We start from the raw sequence: 22,949 nt of genomic DNA on the forward strand, positions 1-22,949 counted from the left end.
TTTTTTTTATTTTTGGGTTTGTTGTTTTTGGTTGGTTGGTTGGTTTTTTTTGTTAAGGAAACACCAAGCAAAACTCATTCTGGTACAACAGAAGAGAAAATTCCTTCCTCCTTAGCAACACAGTTACAGAGAGAGCAGATGAAGTAGTTAACAGAGTAATTAGCAGAGGTAGGTAACAGGCTGAAAATGTCTAAGCTAAGGTTAGAAGAGGAACTGCACAGGACACAGCTGGCTTCGAAAAAAGTCATACATGAGTCAAAGATGACATTCAACTCATGCCAATTCCATGACTATTTGCAGTCCAGGATCACACAAACATACAATTTAAATACAGCATCTCCTTGGGTGATAAAGCAATGCTGTATGAGAGAACAATATCTTACTACACTCCTTGTATGAAGTAAATGAAAATATTTTATGGCAGAAGCATTACCAGCATCTCAAACTTAGTACATCAGTGCTTACCATGATTCTACTCTTGGATAAGTAGTTGTATGCGCTCCCAGAAGACCTTCTTGGACACTCTACTTCTTTTATAAAGTAGCATCTTTAAAACCATGTTTCAATATGATGATTACAATTTCTTACAGAATTATTTACAAACAAAATCTGCTCATCACAATATAGATGTAACTAATTTTGTAGAACTGATACCACAACTTATATATTCAGTTGTCTAAGAACTCTAAAATAGAAGTTCATTCAGTAATACTGACACAATGCCTTTATGAAGGGAGCTATCTGTTAATTGTAATATTACACAGAAAGAAATATACAAAGTCTACAGCTCAAAGGTTATGAGAAGTGGGTTGGCCTGTGCAATCTTAAAACAAACCAAATTTTCCTTATGACCTAGGCTGGTATGATCTCATATCTGGTGCCAAAAACTACTGCATTAAAGCCACAAGGACTCGTGTGTGAAGGCTTAAGACAGTCTTTAACCAGGAAATATGACAACGTCGCCTCAAATAAAGAGTCCAGCAGCAAAGCCAACTCAAGCAAAGGCTGACACCACCTGATCCTTATGGTGGGACTCAAACAGCATACTCTGGGTCATACATACTGGATTCATTCTTCCAAGGTAAGAGTTCTTCACTGACAGACATTGCAGTGGATGAAATAAGTGACAGAATTAATTCTCTAAGTGCCCAAAGACCACAGAAAAATTCATCCTTCACGGTACACACTACACTTCTTTGTAAAGATCAGTAGATAGTAATAAGTATTGTACTAAAAATGAAGGCAAACACATTCTTGGTAAACATCTGTGACTTTGCCCACACAAAAAACTCTAAACATCAAAAAACAGTTTCTCAGTGTAAAATTCAAATGCATTAACTTCCCTTTTCTTGCTGAAGTGCCCTTCTTTAATTGCTTCATCTCTCTAAATATCATCAACTAAAGCACTCAAACAATGACTCCACTTTCCTTATTCATCTTCAGAACAGTCCATTGCACACACTGAATAAATTGGTTTTTCTTTTGAAAATATATTACTCCCCTCCACATTCCAAATTTTCTATAAAATTCAAGCCCTTCTTAAAAGGTATAAAGGTACTAAAGTTACCAGTGGAAAAGAGGGGTTTTTTTAAAGCTCATCTTCAGTGCAAGAAAAACTAAAATTTTCACAGCTGCTGAAATTTCCTGAGTCATGTTTTCCTGAAGATTATTAGAGAGTCACACTGGGTAGATAGCCAAGACAAATAGTTAAAAGATTTTCAAACTAAAAAATCAACAGAAGACAAAAGAAGAACTTACCATAGAGAGTATAAAGTAACACTGAATTCACATAGTGATTTCTACTCATAACAAAAGAAACGGTTTTTAACATTTTTGCTGGGATAGGTCTGTTTCCTTCACAGCAGCTAGCAAAGGGCTGTGTTTTGCATTTGTGCTGAAAACAGTGTTGCTGAAAACACAGGGATGCTTCTGTTACTGCAGAGCAGCACTTACACACAGTCAAGGCCTGTTTTGCTCCTCACAAACTGGGGGGGTGCACAAGGGGCAAGAGGGAGGGGACACAGTCAGGACAGGTGACCCCAAGGGATGGATATCCCAACACCATATGGTGTCACACCTGGCACACCAAGCTGGGAAAGAAGGAAGCAGTGGAGGAATGTCCCGAGTTGTGACGTTTGTCTTCCCAAGTCACCATTACACACGATGGAGTGAATGAGTTCCTTGTTTTGCTTTGCTTGTGTGTGGCTCGGCTCTAAATTTCCCTATTAAACTATTAATGTCATCCCACAACTCTTCTCAGTTTTATCCTTCCAGTTCTCCCACATCCCACTGCAGGAAGTGAATGTGCATGGGGTCTGGCTGCCAGCTGAGGTTAAACCCCAGTAATATGGGAGTGCAATTCAAAGTAAGTATTAGCTTACCTGACCAGAAAGCGATGCAGCCCAACATCAAAACTTCTGTAAGAAAAAAAAATCCGCCAAATTTTAATTATTAAAAAATATTACTCTGTTGAGTATTGTACAAACATTGTGTTTCAAAACAGTAATACCAAATATAAAGTTACTAGAATTGATGAAACAAAGAGTAAAAGTGTAACACACAATTTCCTTTCTGTGATGATGCATGAAATTTGAGACGATGATCATATGAAAATATTTAGGTGCATGTTATAAAGTTCACAAATCTTGTGTTGGAGTATTTATTCAATAAAGTATTAACATTCAGAATATTACAACACACATAAAGCATAAAATATGTATATACTGTTACCGGAAATAATGTAAACATCCTGGTTGCCAGCACATTTTCTATTATATGCAAGAAGATTCTCTGTGCAAAACTGCTGTGGAATCTCTTTCCCCTTTTCTACTCTGTACTGCAATAAAATGCAAGGGACTGCCATGAGTTCTCCCCACAATAAAGAATCCTCAAAACCACCCCTTATGTCTCCTTCAAGTATAGAACTTCTGAGAAGCAGACCTTGCAAGTGTGTTCCACTCACATCAGTACGGAAATTAACTTTGAGGACTTCTGACAGTAAGTACAAGTTAGATCACATTAAATTACAAGAACCATGTCTGAAATCTTCAGCCCAAACAACATACATTAACAGTAGTTGTCAGCGTTTCTTCCCTTTTCCAGTTCCTCCATTTCTAAGATAACTCAGGAGAACCAACCTCATGAACAATGCACTAGCAAATCCTTGACACTACAGGAAGGTATCTGCTGATTTGAGACATTAACTAATATCTGAAGTATGTGCCAGCCTTATGGGACCATCCATATAATCCCAGATTAGCTGTGTGCACTATGTCACAAATGGAAAATGCAAGTGTCTTATTCCCAGTACTTGTCTTGCTCTGGAATGGGCTTATATTTCACATACACAGAAAACATTTTGGTATATACTAACCTCTTGAGCATTCTGTTCCAAAAAACCTAACTGGTCATTTTGAGTACAACACAGTTTTACTGTGCTTGCTGTGTGCTGCTTCACAACAGAAAGAGCAAGAGAAATTATCAGATAGTTAATGGAATCCTGATAACAGCAGACAGATAACGAGCTGCAGAAATTCCACCAGTTGACAGGGAAGGAAATTCCACTTGTTCATCAGGGTAGAGAGGAGAGCAACGATTTTCTCACTGAAAAGCTGCCTTGCAACAGAAAAACATCCTGCCAGAAACATCTATCTGGTCATCATTAAATCTGTATTTTTCATAACCCTTTCCTGAAATCATTCCACCTTTTATATTATTGTTATATTACTGTGAAATTAAACTGCATGAAGTGCATCCAGTTATCTTCCTGCATTCCTCCTGCCTCGGTACGTGCTGTTTTGGCTCCCTCTCTTCACTAAAATATTCTGTGTTGTACAGACAGTTTTCTGTACTAGAGCTGGACACAGTTTGTATTTTTAGCTCTGAAAACCTTTCTTCCTAGAACATTCAGAATGTTTGTGCTGGGAAAGGGAGAAGAAGAAACTGCACAGTTTCAGGAGAGAGCTGTATGCTAAACAGTCATCTTGCACATCTTTAGCCAGGCTGATCTTTTCAAGTTCTCCCAGCTGCTCTCCATGGCAATCACCAAACCTGCTACAGTCTCTGATGGGACACACGCACCCAGCTTCTTGTGGCCAGGGATGTAGAACATAAAAATATCATTATTTTTGACAATGAACCAAAAGCCAAAGGACATGGCTTACCAAAGGCAGGAAAAATGAATGGTCCTGCTAACTTGAGATATCAGAGCTGAAGGAGACTGGGGTGGACAAAGCTGAGGCAGAGTGGGTTCAGACAGGGAGGGAAACAAGACAGTTAGCTGTAGATGCCATGACATGCCACCTTTTCCCTCATTTTTCACTCTTTCCAAAACATCATTTTAAAAGCATATACATATTTATATAAAACATATGTCTAAAACACTTGCTATTAGAAAAGTTTTGTAAATTTATTTCATAGGGGATTTAGCTGTTGGATATTTTGTGGAAATATTTTTAATAAGTATTAAAAATAAACATGCATAGAACCAATTTATTAGAATAAATTGCAAGAAGGAAAAATTCAGAGCCTCACTAGATATAATTCAGCATACACAGACAGGGCCCATTATTTCTCAGTTTGATTTTCTACTGATACATTTCAACAGTCTACCCAAGATCCTGAATCTAAACAGTGTAAGCAGTTATTTAAGATATAACTACACTATAACCAACAGAACTCTAAGCAGCATAAGCAGTTAAGATACACTACGACCAAGAGAATTTTGACATTATACAGCATTGTCTGAGTGTGCAGTTAGATCTTAAAGACACTTTGAGACAGTATCATTGATTAGTTCCAAGAGCAAGAATATCAAGGCTGAACAAGTTCAAATCATAAATGGCAGAAATGGTTGCATTACTATGGATATTGTCTACAGACACCTGGGATAATGAATAGAAACACTGCGGAAGGCAAAAACACTGAAAGAAAGAATTATGGGAGACTGGTTCTGACAAAATATTACTACAGACACTTTTTACTATTTTTCTTGTTCATATTTAAATACATACTGCAGTTAAGTCCACAAGTAAAATGAAAATATAGTGAAGCAGCAATGGTAACAGATCTAGCAGATGCAATTAATCCCTTCATTCACAGATGGAAATGTTAAAAAGAGGTAAAAGAGGGTTTGTACAGCAGTGTTAAGGCTGCAACTTGGGGTGAAATAAGCAATTTCATTAAATGAAAAGAGAACAATCACAATGTATTTGCATTAAAATTTCATAGTGATCCTTTCAACAGAGGACTGCACCCATTAGGCATGGCAGTGTCCCCCACAATCAGCACACAATTAGACCTGCCATATGCACACTGACAGAATTATCTACTGCCTATAAGAGATCCCCATATTTTCTTAATATTAAAACAAAGATTATAACCAACTACACACAACTTGTTAAATCCTGAAGTTCTCTGCAAAATACAGGATTTAGCTGTTAGTTTTTGCAATTTAGGGTGCCTCAGTTAACATAAGTTTCAGAAATGCCTCAGTTATCTAAGTTTCAGAAATCCTATAACAAGCATAATTTTTCAAAATAAACATTTTCATTAGAAACTAAAATAACAAGAGAAAGGATATCCACAACTGTATGTGTAAAAAATTATTTACCAGTTAAATTCTCTACACTGCTCAAATGTCAATAGCTATATAGTTCAAATTTTGGAGACATAAATAAAATCTAGTTTATCAAAACAGCAATGGTCTTAGAACAAAGCAACATCTTAACTAGCCAAAGGAACAACAAACATATTTAACCTCAATTTCATAATCATTATAGAAGTACAGACAATTTGATAGCTATTATCTTCACAAAAGCATCCCTAATTCTGCTCCTCTGTAGGGCAGATTTGGATCACAGATCTTACACAACTTTCATGCTTTTCTTAAGCATGGAAACTCTAGTTTGATACATTTCAACAAAACATTACACATACAATCTCTCATCAAACTTGTCTTTTCCCAGTACATCAACTACAGATTGGTGATGAATAATATACATACACTAAACCAACAAAGACTTTTTCCAAAAATCAATCTTTGAAAATGTGCCTGCAGGAGAAAGATGTATAATTGCAGGCAGAGGCTTCAAAGTTATTTCAGATGTGCAGTTTCTGCTCTGAAAGCTAAATGCATTATGCAACAACCTGTCCTCAATTTTCATTCAGAACAAAGATGATGGAGGAAAAATTTAAAAATTTTGAGCACATAGCATTCAGCGGATTGTTTATAATCCCACTTTCTACAAAGCTGTGCCATCCTTTAGCTGAAGTATACATGATGGTTCCTCAAAAGAAAAATTGTGTAAGCCTCTAGTGCACAGCTTTTATATTCAATCAAGTACGCCAGCTTATTGTATTTAAGGACTTGCCTAAATGAAAACTGTTACTCATTAGCTGTGTTAGGGACTACAGTTAGGGATTCCAGTATGATGACTAAAGGACCCTGATCTCATAAGGTCTGATTGTGAGACCTCATTCCCAAGGATTTACAATGATATAAAAAAATGTAAATACTGAACATATGCCAAGATTACTAGAATCAAAGTTAAGTCAGTTATTAGAACAATATTTTATGAAACCAATTCCAATGTCAATTGCCCAACTCTGATTTTGTGCATCCATATTTTTAAGCCATGTGCTGAAGAGAAACCAGTACAGCTTTATCTCCTGTCAGTTCTGCCCCAGGACTGCTGGGCTGCACACTACTCCTGGAAACAAAATACAGCACAGTGTGCAGCATAATCTGGGAAGTATTTGGCTAACCATGGACTTCAGAAAGTTGCTCACTGCAAGCAGTCAGTACATTAGCACTCAAAATCAGATCGTGGACTGCTTCTTACTTTGGGCCCTACCTTCAGGGGAATAGACCTATGTAGATAGTTTGCCATTTGTTAAAAAAAAAAAAAAATTAAAAAAATAGTAATGGAGACAGACAGGCAACTGTGACACTGTATACCCAGAAACTGCATTACGTTGTAGACAGAAATATCCCAGACACCTTGAAAACAGTCATGTTGCCACTGAACATAAACAATTCTGAATGCAGAAAGGAATGGTGTAATTTCTATAAGCAGGACAGGAGCAAACAATATAATTACACTTAAATCTCTCCAAATCAGCCTGGTTGCCATTTATGGCAGTGATGAAATCCAACAAGCGGGTTATTTATTACAGCTTCCATACTCTGGGTATTCAGCATCTCTTTAAAAAAGCATTGTAGGTGCTGCAATGTTTCAACAACAGTTCTTGGCCCTTTCTTTAAAATGTGGCTGAACTTGACACTAGGAAGTCAAACTCATTCCCACACCCTCAGAGTAGCCCGTCCTATTGAATTGCAGAATTGTTTGCAAGACTAGCACTTCAATTAGCTGTCTTTGCAAATAAATGTGGCATTTAGCCAGTGAGCTGCTGACCAAGAGTCTCTCCCACACCAGAATATTTTGCACTGGAGACTGAGGAGTCTGAAGGAGATAGGAGACACAGGAGACTGTGTCTGGCTTCACTGACACAGCACTCAAGTCGCTTCATTGCCCCCATTTTTTGAGCAGCCCCTTACAGCAGGGATGGCCAAAAGACTCTGTAAAAAGATATTGCCCTTTTTTCCCATAACTACTTTTCTGGATTCTCCTAGATCTGCTCATGTTTTTTCCAATGCTGCCTGCGGCAACCTTCTCAGCAGGCAATGCCTTAAAGATGAGTGCTTCCAAATTTCAAATAATTAGAAGCATGCAATATGAATCTGGAACAATTTTAGAGTCTTGTCTGAAGAGTTAGATTACTACCAGGAAAGCAGATACTAAAGTCTACATTCAGGTTTTATAAGTACTATTATTTAATGTCTCAATGAGCTATAAAACTCTGCTAAAGCAAATCCCCTGGAGGGGGTACAGCCTACCAAACAGAGTAAGTATTTTTCAAGCAGTGACTCCCACCAATTGATTCACCATCATCTTCATTATTAAATAAACATCTGGGAAAGCCATCTATATTTTTAAGAGACACCTGCCCATGGCTTGTATTCCTTCAGTTTTCTGCAAGTGTGCTATGAAGGTGTAGGTTTCAGGTAAAGCTTGTTTCTTCAGTGACAAGCAGCACAATTCTTCTTCTAAATAACATAGCTGCCTTCATACTTGAATACACTATTTGGAAAGCTGATGCACAACTTCAAATAGAAAAACAACAATTAAACTGTCACAGAAGATTTTGCAAGAGAGATAAACACAGTAAGCAAACTGAAAATATTCACTTAAACTGTGAATATTGTGTAGCAGTATTAGTTTTTAAAATGAAGGCAGAGATGCCTGATGAAAAATACAACCCAGTCCAATGCAACAATCTGTTTGGATTTATCTATTACCAAAAATATAGAATAGACTTTTGGACACCAAGCCTTTAAAGTCACATTTTAAGATTTTTCTGGGGACTCTTTTGCCACATAGAAGGATGTTTTTGGAGCTCTCATTTCTGAGATCAGCTTTTCAATTTGTGCAAGACACTTGGTGAATTCCACCCACATACAGATTTTAGTCTGCCCACTGATATGGTATTGAAATTAGGAACAAATTCATGTATGAAGCTTTTTTGCCATTCCTACCATTCTTCAAATCCTACAATTGCCCATGCATCTCCACTCTTACCATGCAACATAGAAAAAACCAAATCATACCTCAATCCAATGATAAGATTGCTGTTTAAGAGAATTCAATGTTCTTGTGAACATCAAGATCTTAAGAACTTGCTAAGCCTAGATCTCAAGCTTCAATGGACACTTTTGTTTGCGAGCTTTGACTTTAACCATCTGCAATGCAGTAAACTATTACTAGCTTGCTTTTATTTCAATGTAAAAATGCACCTAAGAGTAAAAAAACCAAATCTATGCTATTTGAAAGAAAATATGAAGACTGTCAAATGCTTTCATATCATATCTTTGACAAACAATTTCTTGTTACAGCAATAATAAGCAGAACTTGTGCATACATGAAGATACCTTTATCATTCTCTGCCACTTGCTTAAGGACACTGGAATTTTAATGCTTCATGCTTAGATAAAATACTTTGAATCTCTGTTGTTTTTCTTCCTGGAATGATTCCGCAGGAATGATTCTTGCCTTTTGGATTCCTCCATTATTAGAATAACCAAAGCTGCCACTGTGTTGTGCCTCCATACAGAGGTTCCTGCTCAGTGCTCTAAGTGCTCAGTAGCACCAATCTGGCAAATGCACCAACATTCACATTACCTCACAGAAACAGCCCTCTGCAAATGTCTGATCACTTTAAGAAAAAGCCCTAAACATTTTATTTGGGAAGTATTTACTGCATAGCATCAAAGGGAGAAATTAGGGCTTCCTGTACCCAGGAGAATGGTGGAAAACCTCAGTGAAATCCTGACACCATCAAAATCAGCACAAAACTCACACTGATTTCAAGTAAAGCAGAAATACACCCGGACTGACTCTGGACAGTCTGTATAATGCAGGATACAGTCCAACTTCAGTGGGCATTTTGTTAAATACACTTTCATCTCCAAGTAGAAACTATTAGTAAGTATCAAAGCTTCATCTGCACAGTTTCAGTTATTAGCTGGGAACTCAGGCTGGAGACCTGCATAGTAAAATTAACCTACAGTAAGGAGAAAGCTCTTTTGAGGACCACAGAAAAACACTTAACAATGCTAATGGCCTCCAGCCTACAAATTTAATTCATTACCAAATATGTTTTGTTGTTTTATTTCAGTTTAAATGCAGAACTTGTATTATATCAGAAAGCCTGAGGAAAGTGACTCCTCCTCACCCCTGTAATCTCCTGGATGGAAAGAGAAGCAGAAATTTCAACAGGCATCAGCCACTGCCAGTGTGTATGTAAATTGCACACAAGTCTGCCTACTTGGGAGGCTTTAAAATAACAAATTGGTTCTGTTTTTCACATATCCAATCCCTGGATCTTGGTTATACAGCTCAGCAAACACTTTTTAAAAAAGCAAACTCTCATTTGTATTCTCTTAATCTCTGCTAGAACCCTTCAGAAGAAATATTACTTTAATTTTATACCTTCTCCAATTCTTCAAAAGCCTACAGTAGCTCATGGAGGGTGGATGAAACCTAATGCCCATTAGTGGCAAACTCCCATAGGGAAAGTTCTCCCTCAGTCTTTGTCACGTAAGACTCCTGCACTGCAGCATGATTGTCCAATTACTGTGAGATCTCTGTCCTTACTGCAAACAGAGCAAACAAGTTTATTAACAGCCATTACTCATTTTCTACAGTACTTGTGAGCAGGCAGAGTGCTGCTTGCCAAATGTGAGCAGCAATAATAGTTTGTTTCTACACAGAGCTCATATCAAATACAGTGAGCAATGGGCTTCACAGGTGAAGAGCAATACGTGGGTTTAGCTTGATTGTTAAAAAACCCAGCAATTTCAAAGTACAGTGACAATGCAGTCATTAGACAAATAAATTGCCAATAATTTTGTAATTTAGACCCAAGAGGGATTAGGGTGCCTTATTACTGAACTTGTTTTCACACTCCAGAGTAACAGATTTTTTTTTCTCTACTGAAGAGATTTAAGGACCCTTTCAAAGCTTTGATATAACCAGTAAATCGAACTGTACAGTACAGTAGGTAACTGCAGTGTGCACTAATTTAGCTGACATCAAAAGCAGTTAAATTTTTTGTCTTCATCAGTGAGACAGAAAACAGCTAACCAGTCCAGGGCTTTCCTATATTCAGGTGACAGCTGGAAACATCACAGATCAATACTCCGCTTTAAGCATCACCAAGTTAACAAAAAATACAGTAAATCAGGGAGACTTATTTTTCACCTTTAAAACAAGTTATACCACAATTAAAGATATGCACTAATTCTGCAACTAAATAGCCACGTTTTTGGCAAGAAGTTGAAGTATTCAGATATTGGCAAGCAGGTTACTTATAGCTGGACAGCCTAAGGAGAGCTTTCCTCGACTCCACCTGTCAGTACACACTGTGACTGTGTATTTAATACCAAATCATTCTGCTTAGGAATACTACAGGAGTTGTAGAGGGCAGGAACATACAGGGAGACCTGCCTTATATTCAAGTTTATATATCAATAGAAGGAAGAAGAGCACTTTCCTTCCCAAGATTCACACTCAGCATCCTCAAAGACCTGTTAGTATCTTCTCAAGAATGAAAACTTAATATTTTTAAGTGTTTTAAAGCACACCACCTACCTCTCTCAGCACACAAGCTTTCCATGACACAACTGGTCTTATGCATGTTATTTTTACTACTGATTTGGGATATGATCCAGTGCACCTGTACGGACAGGATAAGAAACCTAATCCTATGACTTGACAGTGTTAAAGTCTGTGCAGGCTTCTGCACGTTTTCGCAAAAATCCCAACTTTCACTAAAATTATCCTTTTCTCATGAGCACTAGGCCATTGCAACACTGTGGGCATAACTGTATTTAGTCCAAATACCCTTTTAAATAATCTTTTTTCATATTTAGGATATCACCTCCGAAACGCAGTAGGGAAAAGATGCCTTTTGACTTTGGAATAGAAATGATACAGGATTAACATTTTTAAGTCTAAGACCACTGAGAAGCTAGGTAATTTAAAGACATTTATTCTACCTGATACACTGTCTACAACATACTGGAAAACTTCCTTCTTTGAAAATATCAAAGGGTAAAAATGTACCAGAAGACATAATCCTAAACTCTAGAGGAAAGGGAAATATGCATAAGCATGTCCTTCCTTTTCTTGTCTCCCAGTTCCAGCTGCTCAGTACTTCCCATAATAAACACACAGTAGAGTGCTTTCAAAAACGTAGCCATCTAGAACTGTAGGACAAATACAAAACAAACCACCTGGAAAATACCTGATCCTCTTGAAGCTGACTGGTAGGCTGCTCATAGCAGTGAAAATGAGATTCTCTGGTCATAGTACAAGTAGGCTTGTCCAGCACCCCTGGCTCTAAACCCCAGACGGACCCTCTCCCCAGGCACAGAACCTGTAGACCTCAGAGGAGGTCTTCCTACAGCTTTGGAAAGCAGCTGCTGCAGCTCTTTCCACAGCAGGGTGGGCAGCAGGTGTGAGCCACAGATCTGGACGTGCCATTCAAATTTCTACCAGGCTTTGGGTGATTCATGCTGAATCCCTCCTTCCATCTGCCATGGAGATGTGGAGTTTCTTTTCACTGCCTGCCTCTCCTTCCCTCATGCAAATTTGTCAAGGCTTGGTAACTTAACTACTCCTGAAGATACCTGCAATGCAAAGAAATTTAACCTATCATCCTTCCTTTCTGCCCTGCAATTACCTCCAAATGACAGGTTGCACAACAGCAATTTGCTGTTATTACTAACATGTAATCAGAGAACTAAACTCATAGGAAGGAGAAATTTAGGGAGAAAATCTGCTATCTCCTGTTTCAGACCATTCATCAGCCTATCCAGAAACACCACAACAAAAGAGCACTACAAGACCCAAACAGAAAGAGTGAACCTTTCACCATTTGTTAGAGTACAAGCCCCTAAATACACAAAGGCACATTACTCTGAGCCCAGAGGCAGGGATGTCATCCTGACTACACAGATCTGCAGCACAGCTACAGCTGCTATTGGTACAATTACGTTTGTGTTAACTTGTGCCAAACATTGGCTATTTGGGAATTTAAGGAGGCAAGTTTTCCAAGTCAAGCACTGACAGAAACTCCACTTCTGATCTTATTTAAATTTCCTTAATGCCTTTCAGCATCTTTCTTGTCTTGATATACTTAACAAACTAATTCCCAAGATTATTTATTCTACTACTAAAAATCAGAAGCCCAAAGACCCGAAAATATGTGTCATGCTGGTTGAGACCATAAGAAGCACAGATGAAAATGCACTCAAGTAATTACCTCTACAGGTCAGGAAGTCCATTTTCCTTTCTTAAATATCTATTTCAGTCCTCACTATAAACTACTAGGCAATTGAACAATACTATCAGGAGTTTAAGCCAGAAATGAAAGACAGTAAGATTTGCAGGCTATTCATCATTCTAGAATTATTGCATGTGGTCACAGTGATCTCTTGTGCTCACACTCATGCATAAGTGTCAGACTTGCCTTTTCCCAGAAAAGTCCAAAACAAAGGGGAAAAAACCCTGACAATGTCGTTTTTGACAGACATACAAGGAATTGTTTCCAGAAGAAGGGAAGTTTCAGGATCAACAGCAAAAGTAGGCAAAAAGCACCAGGATGAGGAAGAAACAAATGCAAATAAATTTACACTTTTAAATGTAGGTCTATTTTCTATGGCATCATTATAGCCAAGAATGTAATAAAACCAAAGCAGACTGTAATCCACAATTTGAAGAAATTCACTGAGACCTTGCATAAAGACCATTTTTTCATGTTAGCCAAATAATCCTAAGCAGTAACAAAGATAGTAAACTAAACGGCAGACAATTTCCTGCAAATCATAACCCAGATGCCATTTCTGGATGTCACTAAAACATCACTGGCATAAATTTAACTTGTTCGTACAGAAGTGTGTGTGTGTCTGGACATGCCAAAACAGCCCTCCTAGTCCACCCCTTAAGCATGCAAGAAAATCAGGGGTTGGCCTATGTCAGACTCTTGTCTGTCAAGAATCAGGGTGTTAAACACAGAGTAGAATCTAGAATTTACTTTAAAACACAGTAATTGAAAATTATTTGATCTTTATCACTGTATTTATTTTGCTCTGGCAGCATTCTTCAACTTAATTTTCTTTTTTTCTAGATGAAATACTGTTTACAGTGAAATCTGTTTCATATGTTATTTCTGCCTGCCTTCTTGAAAAGCCTCTACTCTTGCTGAGACTAACCTATATTAAACATGCATCAAGTTTCAGCACAATTCATCTCCAACACACTCGTCTCCAAACTATTTTGGGATATTTGAGAATGACAAGATTTCAAGGTGGAAGGACAGAAGAAGTAATGGAATCACAGAATTGTTTGGGTTGTAAGGGACCTTCAAAGATAATCTAATTGCAATGCCCCTGACATGTGTAAGGACAACTCTTACTAGACCAGGTTGATCAGGACTCCATCCAACCTGGCCTTGAACACTTTCAGGGACAGGGCATCCACAACTTCTCTGGGCAACATATTCCAGTGCCTCACCACCATCTCACTAAATAATTGCTTCTCAGAATCTAATCTAAACCTCTCCTCTTTCACTTTAAAACCATTTCCCCTTGTCTATCACTATCTGCCTGCATAAAAAGGTCTCTCTCCCTCTTTTTTATAAGCCCCCTTTAGGTACTGGAAGGCTGCAATGAGCTTTCCCTGGAACCTTTGATTCTCCAGGTTGGACCCAATTCTCTCAAACCACCTGCATAGGCAAGGTGCTCCAGCTCTCAGAACATCATCAAGGTGTTGTGCTTCTGCACATTTCAAATCAGCCCGTGACCAGAAATAACTGTGGGGTTTATGTATTGCTTTTCCCACAGCATAGCAAAACATACCTAACTAATATGTCCAACATTTTTGTTGCAGAGTCTACCCTCTAACAGTATACAAAACCCAAAAATGGAAGCATGGTTATTTTTTCATGAACAGCAGCCAACTGTTGTCCTAATTTACAAACTGACAAGTTCCTCTATGGAATACATTGACAAGATAATTTACCAATATGTCAAAATTTATACAGGATTTAGTTATGTACTATCTTTTGTTTCTGTAGTTTCTAAACTATTACTCCTCCACTAGGATATTTTTCCATATTTCAATTTGTAAGTTTCAGCAGTAACACAACTACTTCTAGTTGCTGCAACTGTTGCATCGCCCCCACCTGAGAAATTGTATGGCAAGCATCAGCCTTGACTAATTCTTTAAAAGAACAAGTTTCCAACAACATTGGTTCTCTCCCACAATTGATTACCTTGCTTTTGACCTTGGTAACAAAAACTAAGTTTTAATTCATCATGGCTTAAGGTAAAGTAGACATTAAAAACTAAAATTGGATGCCACTGAACTACTATCCTCTCTGGAAAGCAGGAGCTCAGAGACTCCTTTTCACAGCTATAATAAAGCTTTTGAATAGCAGTGTATTTATCATGCATTTATTAGCTATGCAGCTGCATATTTAGCAAGCTAATGATATCCTGGTGAAATGAAACCAGAGTAACACATTCAACACCTGTATTGGTCCAGAGACAGCAAACAGGACTGATAATTTTTTTACTCTAGAGATTGTCCTGATTAAATGTGAATTAGGAAGAACCTATTATAGGCTTGATAACTTTAATTTAAAGTCTTTTATTTTTAGGTTTGAATGGACACGATTTGGTTTATTGTTTAGTACCATAGAGACACAGACTACTTGATTTGGTTTTTTAACACCTGCTTTGCTTTTCAGCTCTAGAGAAGCTTTAGACACACTGTGGTATCTCGCTTACCTTCCTGACTGAAAGGTCTTCCACGTGCTATATCACAGTGAATTATGTCAGCATGTACTGACTAGAAGTGACACAGGTCTGTATAGATCAGACCAAAAGCTTTGTTGTTATGTTCAAAGGACACCAGGTGGTGGTGTAAGGCTCCTTAGTAGCATATTTGCATTCCTTACATTGTGACTTTCACATTGTCTTTCTCTCCAGGCTATCTTCTCTCCTTCAAAATGCACTGCTAAAAGCTTTGAGACAAAAATTGTAATACTAGACCTTGGAAAGTCCAGCCAACATGTTTCTGACAGTATTCTCAAGTGGATACCAGCAAGAAGGGGAAGCTTATGTAAGCCAAGCATACATAAGCACTTTTTCCTGAGCAGTGTCCCTGATGCCAGACAGAGGGTAAGACTGGTGTAACTCCAAGTCATTTGGATTATTCCAATCCATTCCATGTCCCAACCTGGCCCTAAGTAGTATTTAATAAGCTTTACCAGACTACTATTTAGTGAAAACAGTCTGGTACAAATCTCACTCTACCAGCTTAAAACTAGACATGGCATTCTTAATATTTAAATTTGACACACTCTGATAAAGTTGTCAGGAGCATTCCTATTACAGTCCTGTATTCACAAACTACCAAAAAGCTTTTAGAACTTCAGGGAAACCTAGTGTCATGGTTAATAAGGCTTCACAACATGAGCCATTTACTTTCCCCTTTTTTCATTGTTTTATGCTAAACCCGTAATTTGCAAATTTTCTGTCCTGTTCAGTCACACAGTTCAGAAACAAAGGCTATTCCTACTTCTAACACAACATTCTTGTACAAGATACAGATCCACCACATTAGACTGCAAAGCCTCTGGGTAGAGTGTTTGAAGAGTTTAACTGTAAAGGCAAAAGGACATCATAATTCAGGGCATTCACAAAGCTCCTTAGATAATTGAGAATTCCCCATAACACAGCAGCTACAGAAAAGTCTACTACTAAAGAACTTTGAGAGCAAGAAATCAAGTCAGGTATATACTAAATGACTTTTTTCAACATGCAAAGCAAACAAATTCAATCTGTGAAATAATTTTATTACTTCTGCCAATGAATTCTTAATAGAAATTAAATAATTGGGCAAAAGATAAATATCTGCACCTGACACTTTTTCTTTCTATAAAGAAAAGTTTTCTAATTAGATATTAGTTTCAATTTTCATACAAGAGTTATGAGTATTTTAAGGAATGCCCTATTTTTTTACTGTGTTACACCACTCACATTTGCAGGTGCAGAGCACCTTTTCATGGCCTGTTACATCTACCTGGTACAGCAGTGTCATTAGGGTTTGTGCTGAAATTCACTTTCACTTGGCACCTCCAGTGCAATACACAGATTCCCTGGAACAGGAATTGACAAAGGGGAAAAACTGCTGCTGTTTGCAACTCTGCCTACAAGGGCCAGAAGGCCAAGAGATGAGATGTTCTCATGAGAGTGCCTGGTAAAAATGACAGATTTCTATATTAACTCCATAGGTCAGAAGTTCAGTGCAAACTCTGAAAGAGCATTTAAACCAAAGCAGTTGTTAGAAGCTCAAATAATTTTTAATAATTCATCTGTTTTCTGCACTCTTCCTGCTGCATTTCTTTGAATACTTCAGATTTACACTTGCCAACTAGTATAAACTATAAAGCCTTCTTGTTACAGCTAGCTTCAACTGAAAACAAAATTAAAATCTTGTCCAATAAAACTCTGATAACAGCAGGCCCACTGTTTTAATGACTAAAATTAAAAGCTTTATTCATATTGCAAAGCAGTCAGAGACAAGATGGAGTAAGCAGCGTTCTGACAGGCTCTGCACTAACACAACAGGAAAAAAGCCTCTACACTAAAAGACTGACAAGCCTAAATCATTAGGGGAATGTTTTTAGAAGTCTGGGGCACATAACCCCACAGCCTGAAGGAATATTGGCTAGTGCAGGGGAAAACAAGGGAGAAGTCAAGTGAATCCACTCTTATACGGAAGGCAAGCATTAAGCAGAATCCACCTAGAAGACAGTTTTCCGTAAAAATACTTCAGTGAGCACTGATTTAAAGCAAACATAAGATACAAAATTCATAGTTTTTTGAAGAAATATTGTGCTGAAACTCCTGTAAAAGCAAAGCAGATCCAGAAATTCATCCTACTTTATAAATGAGTACCATTTTCATAGTACTACATGCTAAAATATTATAACTACAGCTTTCCTCATGTCATTAATCAAGCATTTATTTTCAGTCTCTAGAAGGATTTCAAGCTGAAATGTAGGGTTTAGACCCAGACTGGAAAAAAAGAAAAATCATTTCATAGATAACTGGAAAAAATGATTGCTATATTAACTAGGTAGGCTGAGTCTAACTCCAGTAACTAAAAGGACGAAAATGCTGAGATGGGTACTTGCCCTTATCCCTCCACAATGTGAAAAAGTAACCATCAAGTTGAAATCCGTTTAAAAAGCACGAAAGATGAATAATGAGGGTGAGAGAAAAAGCACAAGGACAGGAAAGCAAATGTATGTGAGAATGAACACACAGGCATGCTCTTACTGACTGCCATGTATCAGAAATAAATTGCCTGAAAAGCAGCAATGACTAACCTCCACATTTTAGTGAAACTGTGCATCAGGCTCACACAGCAAGGCAGAGCTGGAGGCTTGAGTCCATCCATTTGAAGGAGGAGGCCAGGAACACCATACAGAACGAGATATTTCACATAAAAAAAAAGTACTTGAGCTAAAGCCAGGCCACCTAAAAGAAAAAAACAAAAACAAAACATACCTTAAAAAAGACCTGAAACATTTAAAAACCTGTTAATACTGATTACCTCCAAACAGCAATTATTCAAAGAACTAAGGCAAGCACCATTGCTTGATGGGATACACAACATTTGTCTCTTCACAAGAGACACAGCACACAAGCCCATGCATTTATGACATTAGGCACATATACAAAATGGTACCATCATTCCAGCATGAAGGCACAAATCTGCATCTGTAGTTCCACTCTCAAAAATCTCTGAACTGTGGGTGTTGACTGCTATGAAAAAAACCAACTGACTTATGCTGAGCTAAAAGTCAGAATATACCAATATAAGCAATGCACATTTACCACAGGGACAGTAAATTTATCTTTGCAAAAAAAAAACCAACCAACCACTCTACATTTGTTGCTCCAGAACAGCCATAAACAATGGTTATAGCTGCACATTATCCTGACATCCCCACAAACATTCCATGCCCCGTCAGATTGACTCACCCAAAAAAATACCCCTACTTATGCCTTGCGAAGGCTGACCTGGAACTGAGGCTAGACAGAGTTAAAGAATAAAGTAGGTATTTAATAAAAGGCCTCAATGCATACAGCTTGAGCAATACAAGAGCCCAGCCAGGGCTACACCCAAGATGAACCTAAAATGGTCACAAAATAGATGACTGGTCACAGGGTCTCTCTGTTTTATAAGTTCTGGTCCATTAGCATATTGGAGTTAATTGTCCAATTATAGCTTTAGGTTATGAAGTCCCATCCTTCTTGTTTCTCTCTTCAGTCCACAGTGTTTATGCTCTTGGGCCTGAGATTTGGGTTGTTCGGTCTTTGGTCCCAAGCTAGGAAAGGAATTGTTTTGTCTAGCTGCTCTGTGAAAAGAGCTTACCATCCCTTAATGTGAAGCTCAGAACTGCACACAAAAGCAGTACAGAATCTGAAAAATAAAAAAGCTAAAACCTAAGGCATCACTACAAGATCCCCTTCTGCTGCATCCAAGGCATAGAAAACTGGAACTCCACTTGGCATAATGCTTAAAGCATATTTCAGATTTTAAACCCACAGACAAAGGTCTCCTTAGGGTCCTGTAGCTGCCTTAATTCCAAAGGAGAAATTTCATCAGTGTGCTTGCTCACAACCTCAGGTTATGACACAAACTCCAGCACCTTCCACAGATCTGAGATGAAAATCAAGTAACAACCTTCAAATGCATTATAAAGGAAGATGAGTCCTACTAACATTCTAAATGTTCTTTGTTGAAAAAAGTGGTATTGACCAATAAGTAAAAATACAGTAAAAAGCAGAGGCCAACACTTTCACAGAAACTGGTGATGTCAGTTCTCAAGGACCCACTGACTTTGGTGAACTTCTCCATCTGACAGTTGACATATGGAAAATCTCATCACAAAGAAGGGAAACTAAAATTATACTTCAATACAGAAAAAAATTATAAAATGCAATTGCTACATCTCCTTCTACTCCAGTGCTCTGCTTTTGCTCAGCTATATTACCTAACTTGACTGAAGGACTGTAGACGTTCAGCACAATTTTAAAGCCTTCCAGCAGACTGTCCTTGGAGACAAAGTTTTTAATCTGACTCCAGCAGTACAACTCCATGAACATTTAAGTAACCTGTAATTTATTTTTTTTTTAAGGGGGGCAGGGGGAACATCTCTATTGCATTCTGCTGACTAATGAGAATACTATGGATGACAACCAAAAGCTAAGCATTAAAAATTCATCTACTGTATAACAACCTAGAGTGAAATTCTGGCACTAATAATGTAAAATGGAAAGTTCCTGCTGACCTACACATGGCCACTGTTTTGCTACAACAATCAAACACTTTTAGTTCTGATATCATAGTCCATGCACATGATAAGAAACAGTTGTGCCAAACAAGATAAAAACTGATGTTAGAACAAAATACTGAGATAAGAAGCTTATGTTATTTTACTTCAGGGAAGCAGGCATCAAGTATTCAATAACATTTTTCCCCAGAGGAAAACAAACAATCAGAAGCACAATTTGGATACTAGCCAATTAGCTCCACATTAGATTACTGCTAAATCATCTGTACAGCCAAATTTCTGCTTTAATTCCCTTCTCATTCAGTGTCTCATTTCTTTTCTGACAAATTTCATTGGAGAGCTGAATACTGACACCCACACAAACCAATTAGAAGATCACAGCTGTCTGTGGAGTAGTAAAATTCAAAATCCTTTGGCTGTGCTTGATGGAAAGGTATTTAGAAACAGGCTTCCACTCTGAGACCAAAAAATCAATACATTCAATTTTAAATATAATGACGAAAGATGGAGTTCACGGATAAGAAGTCATACTATGCAAGCTGAGGAAAAAAGGCATTTTCACCATCTTCAATAACACACATCTTGGTTGCCATTACTGTAACTAACAGGCAGCTCAGTAGCACTGGCATCTTAAACACAGACATCACATCACAGTCACACCTAGCACACAGGAGCTAGTCTGCAAGTGGCAATTCTAAGACTCACAAAAACAGCAACACAAAGGTCCCTATCAAAATACACAGATCAAGTTCTCATTGGTCTTGAGCTCATGCCAGCAGTAGGAAAGTTCTGGCCACACTGGGAAAACTAATGGCGAGATTCACAGCCACACAATAGCTGCGCTGCACTGGCAACAGGCACAGGCTTTAAACCTTCTTGCATACCTAAGACATTCCAGTTGCTTGCATTTGCTTCACTCACTTGCACAAAGTAGCCAGAAGCAAACTACTTCAAATTATTTAGAAGCATGAAATTAACAATCAAATTCATTAACAATATCACATAATTTCTTCTCTAATGTTTGATATAATAATTCCTCCACACACATGAGCATTATTTTAAATTGGAAACAAGCCATATCAAATGTATATCATAAACACCTAAGAGGAAAAAACACTGCCAAGATTGTATCTTTTCTCCATAATAAATTAATTCAAAGGATTCAAAGTTGAGATTTTTTTTTTAACAGAATGCGTTAAAGGATAAAATATCAAGGTAAAGTACCCGATCTTAATCCCATGCATTTCAACAGTCAAGGTGTTTGATATCCCAGACTAAAGCAATTTATTTTTATAGAAGTTGGTATTTTCAGTGTATCATTTCCCAATCATTAAAAAATTCTAAGCTTTCCTATGCTTTAAAAATGTATTTATAGACCTTCCAATATTTTTCTTAACCTTAAGTTTACTGCAAAACTGCATTTCCTAAGTTTCACAGAGCTTTGCAACAAAGATCATGACAAATTAGAATATTCACATTACTTAATTTTAGTCAACACATTCTCAAAATTCTGACTAGTAGTTTTTGACAGAAGTTAACAAATAGAATATTTTCATAAGCAAGCAACAAAACGTTTGCATCCAGATATTACAAATCACACTTGACATTTTTCTGTCCTTAAGCCAACACCAAAAGTCATGTTCAACTGTAACTTAGAAGGCAATTTTATTATCAGCATAGCATCACCACTTTACCCTTTTTGCAGCTACACTGACCCTATGGCATTAGTGATTGTAGATGTTTGTTTCTGTCAAGCACCAGGACAGGTTCCACTAAAAAGAGATAAATATGCAGTCACACTTCAAAAGGGTTACTGACACATGGCAGAAATCTAATAGGAAGCAGACATTTATAACAGCTCAGAATTTGGGACCATATCATCAAGTTCAAAATGACTCAGCCTTCCATCAGCACACAAGAAGCAAGAAATATCCTTCTGTGGATAGAGTAGTGGCAGGAAAGTACCACAGTGTTTGTCCTGGATGCTAAGTGCTTATTTTTATAGAAAGCTGAATGGACATAAAGGTTCCAAAGTGAAATTACTTAAACAAGACTAAACAGAACTGCCAAGGGACTCTCAGCCAAGGCACAGACAGGTCTTCCAAGTTAAAGTAAACCAGAAGGCTTTTAAGCACACACATGCTTTAAAGACACCTACCATGAATACTCCCAAGGACTTTGAGAAACTTGGTCTAGTGGGAGGAACGCCCACGGCAAAGGGATTGGAATTAGATGATCTTTAAGGTCCCTTCCAACCCAAACCATTATATGAAAACATCTACTGTAAGCATTATGTTCAACAGTAAATAGTTGCAGGAAAAGGCTCTCTAAATAAAGAGTTATCACATTGCACTGTTTTTTACTGGGATAGTTAATTTTCTTCACAGTGGCCAGTGTGGGGTTGTGCTTTGGATTTGTCCACAAAACATCATTGCTGAAAGCAGAGAGATGCTTTTGTTACCACAGGGTTTAGAGAGTCAAAGTCTTTTCTGCTCCTCACCCTCCACCAGTGAGAAGGCTGAGGGTGCACAAGGAGCTTGGAGGAGACACAGCCAGGACAGCTGACCCCAACTGACCCAAGTGGTATCCCATACCATATACTCATGCTTAGCATATACAGCTGGGGGAATAAGAAAGAGGGGATGTTCAGAGTGATGGCATTTGTCTTCCTAAGTAACCATTGTACACGATGGAGCCCAGCTTCCCCGGGGCAGATCCAACACCTGCCTGCCCACAGAAGTAAGGCATTAATTCCTTGTTTTGCTTTGCTTATGCATGCAGCTTTTTATTTACCTATTAAACTGCCTTTATCTCAATCCATGAATTCTCAGTTTTATTCTTCCAATTCTCTTCCCACCTCTCCAAGAAAAGAAAAGGAGTGGGCAGCTGTGTAGTGTTCAGTTTCTAGCTGGGATTAAGCCACAACATGCATGAATAAAAAGGAAAGTAGTCAA

General features: G+C 37.9%; 1 protein-coding gene across 2 annotated transcripts in view; it reads right to left on the reverse strand.

Moving 5' to 3' along the window:
- The window catches only part of HHAT (hedgehog acyltransferase), a 147,251-nt gene that overhangs the window by 111,442 nt on the left and 12,860 nt on the right, over positions 1 to 22,949 (reverse strand). For both annotated transcript variants that reach the window (XM_041413563.1, XM_041413564.1), the window contains exons 8-9: positions 18,022 to 18,172; positions 2,382 to 2,417 (exon numbers count right to left, since the gene is read on the reverse strand). In XM_041413563.1, coding sequence (XP_041269497.1) covers positions 2,382 to 2,417; positions 18,022 to 18,172 — 187 coding nt within the window. The remainder of the gene's footprint in view (positions 1 to 2,381; positions 2,418 to 18,021; positions 18,173 to 22,949) is intronic.

The sequence above is a fragment of the Onychostruthus taczanowskii genome, unplaced genomic scaffold (genome assembly GCF_017590055.1).
Source record: "Onychostruthus taczanowskii isolate IOZ18803 unplaced genomic scaffold, ASM1759005v1 scaffold42, whole genome shotgun sequence".
Classification (NCBI taxonomy): Eukaryota; Metazoa; Chordata; class Aves; order Passeriformes; family Passeridae; genus Onychostruthus; species Onychostruthus taczanowskii.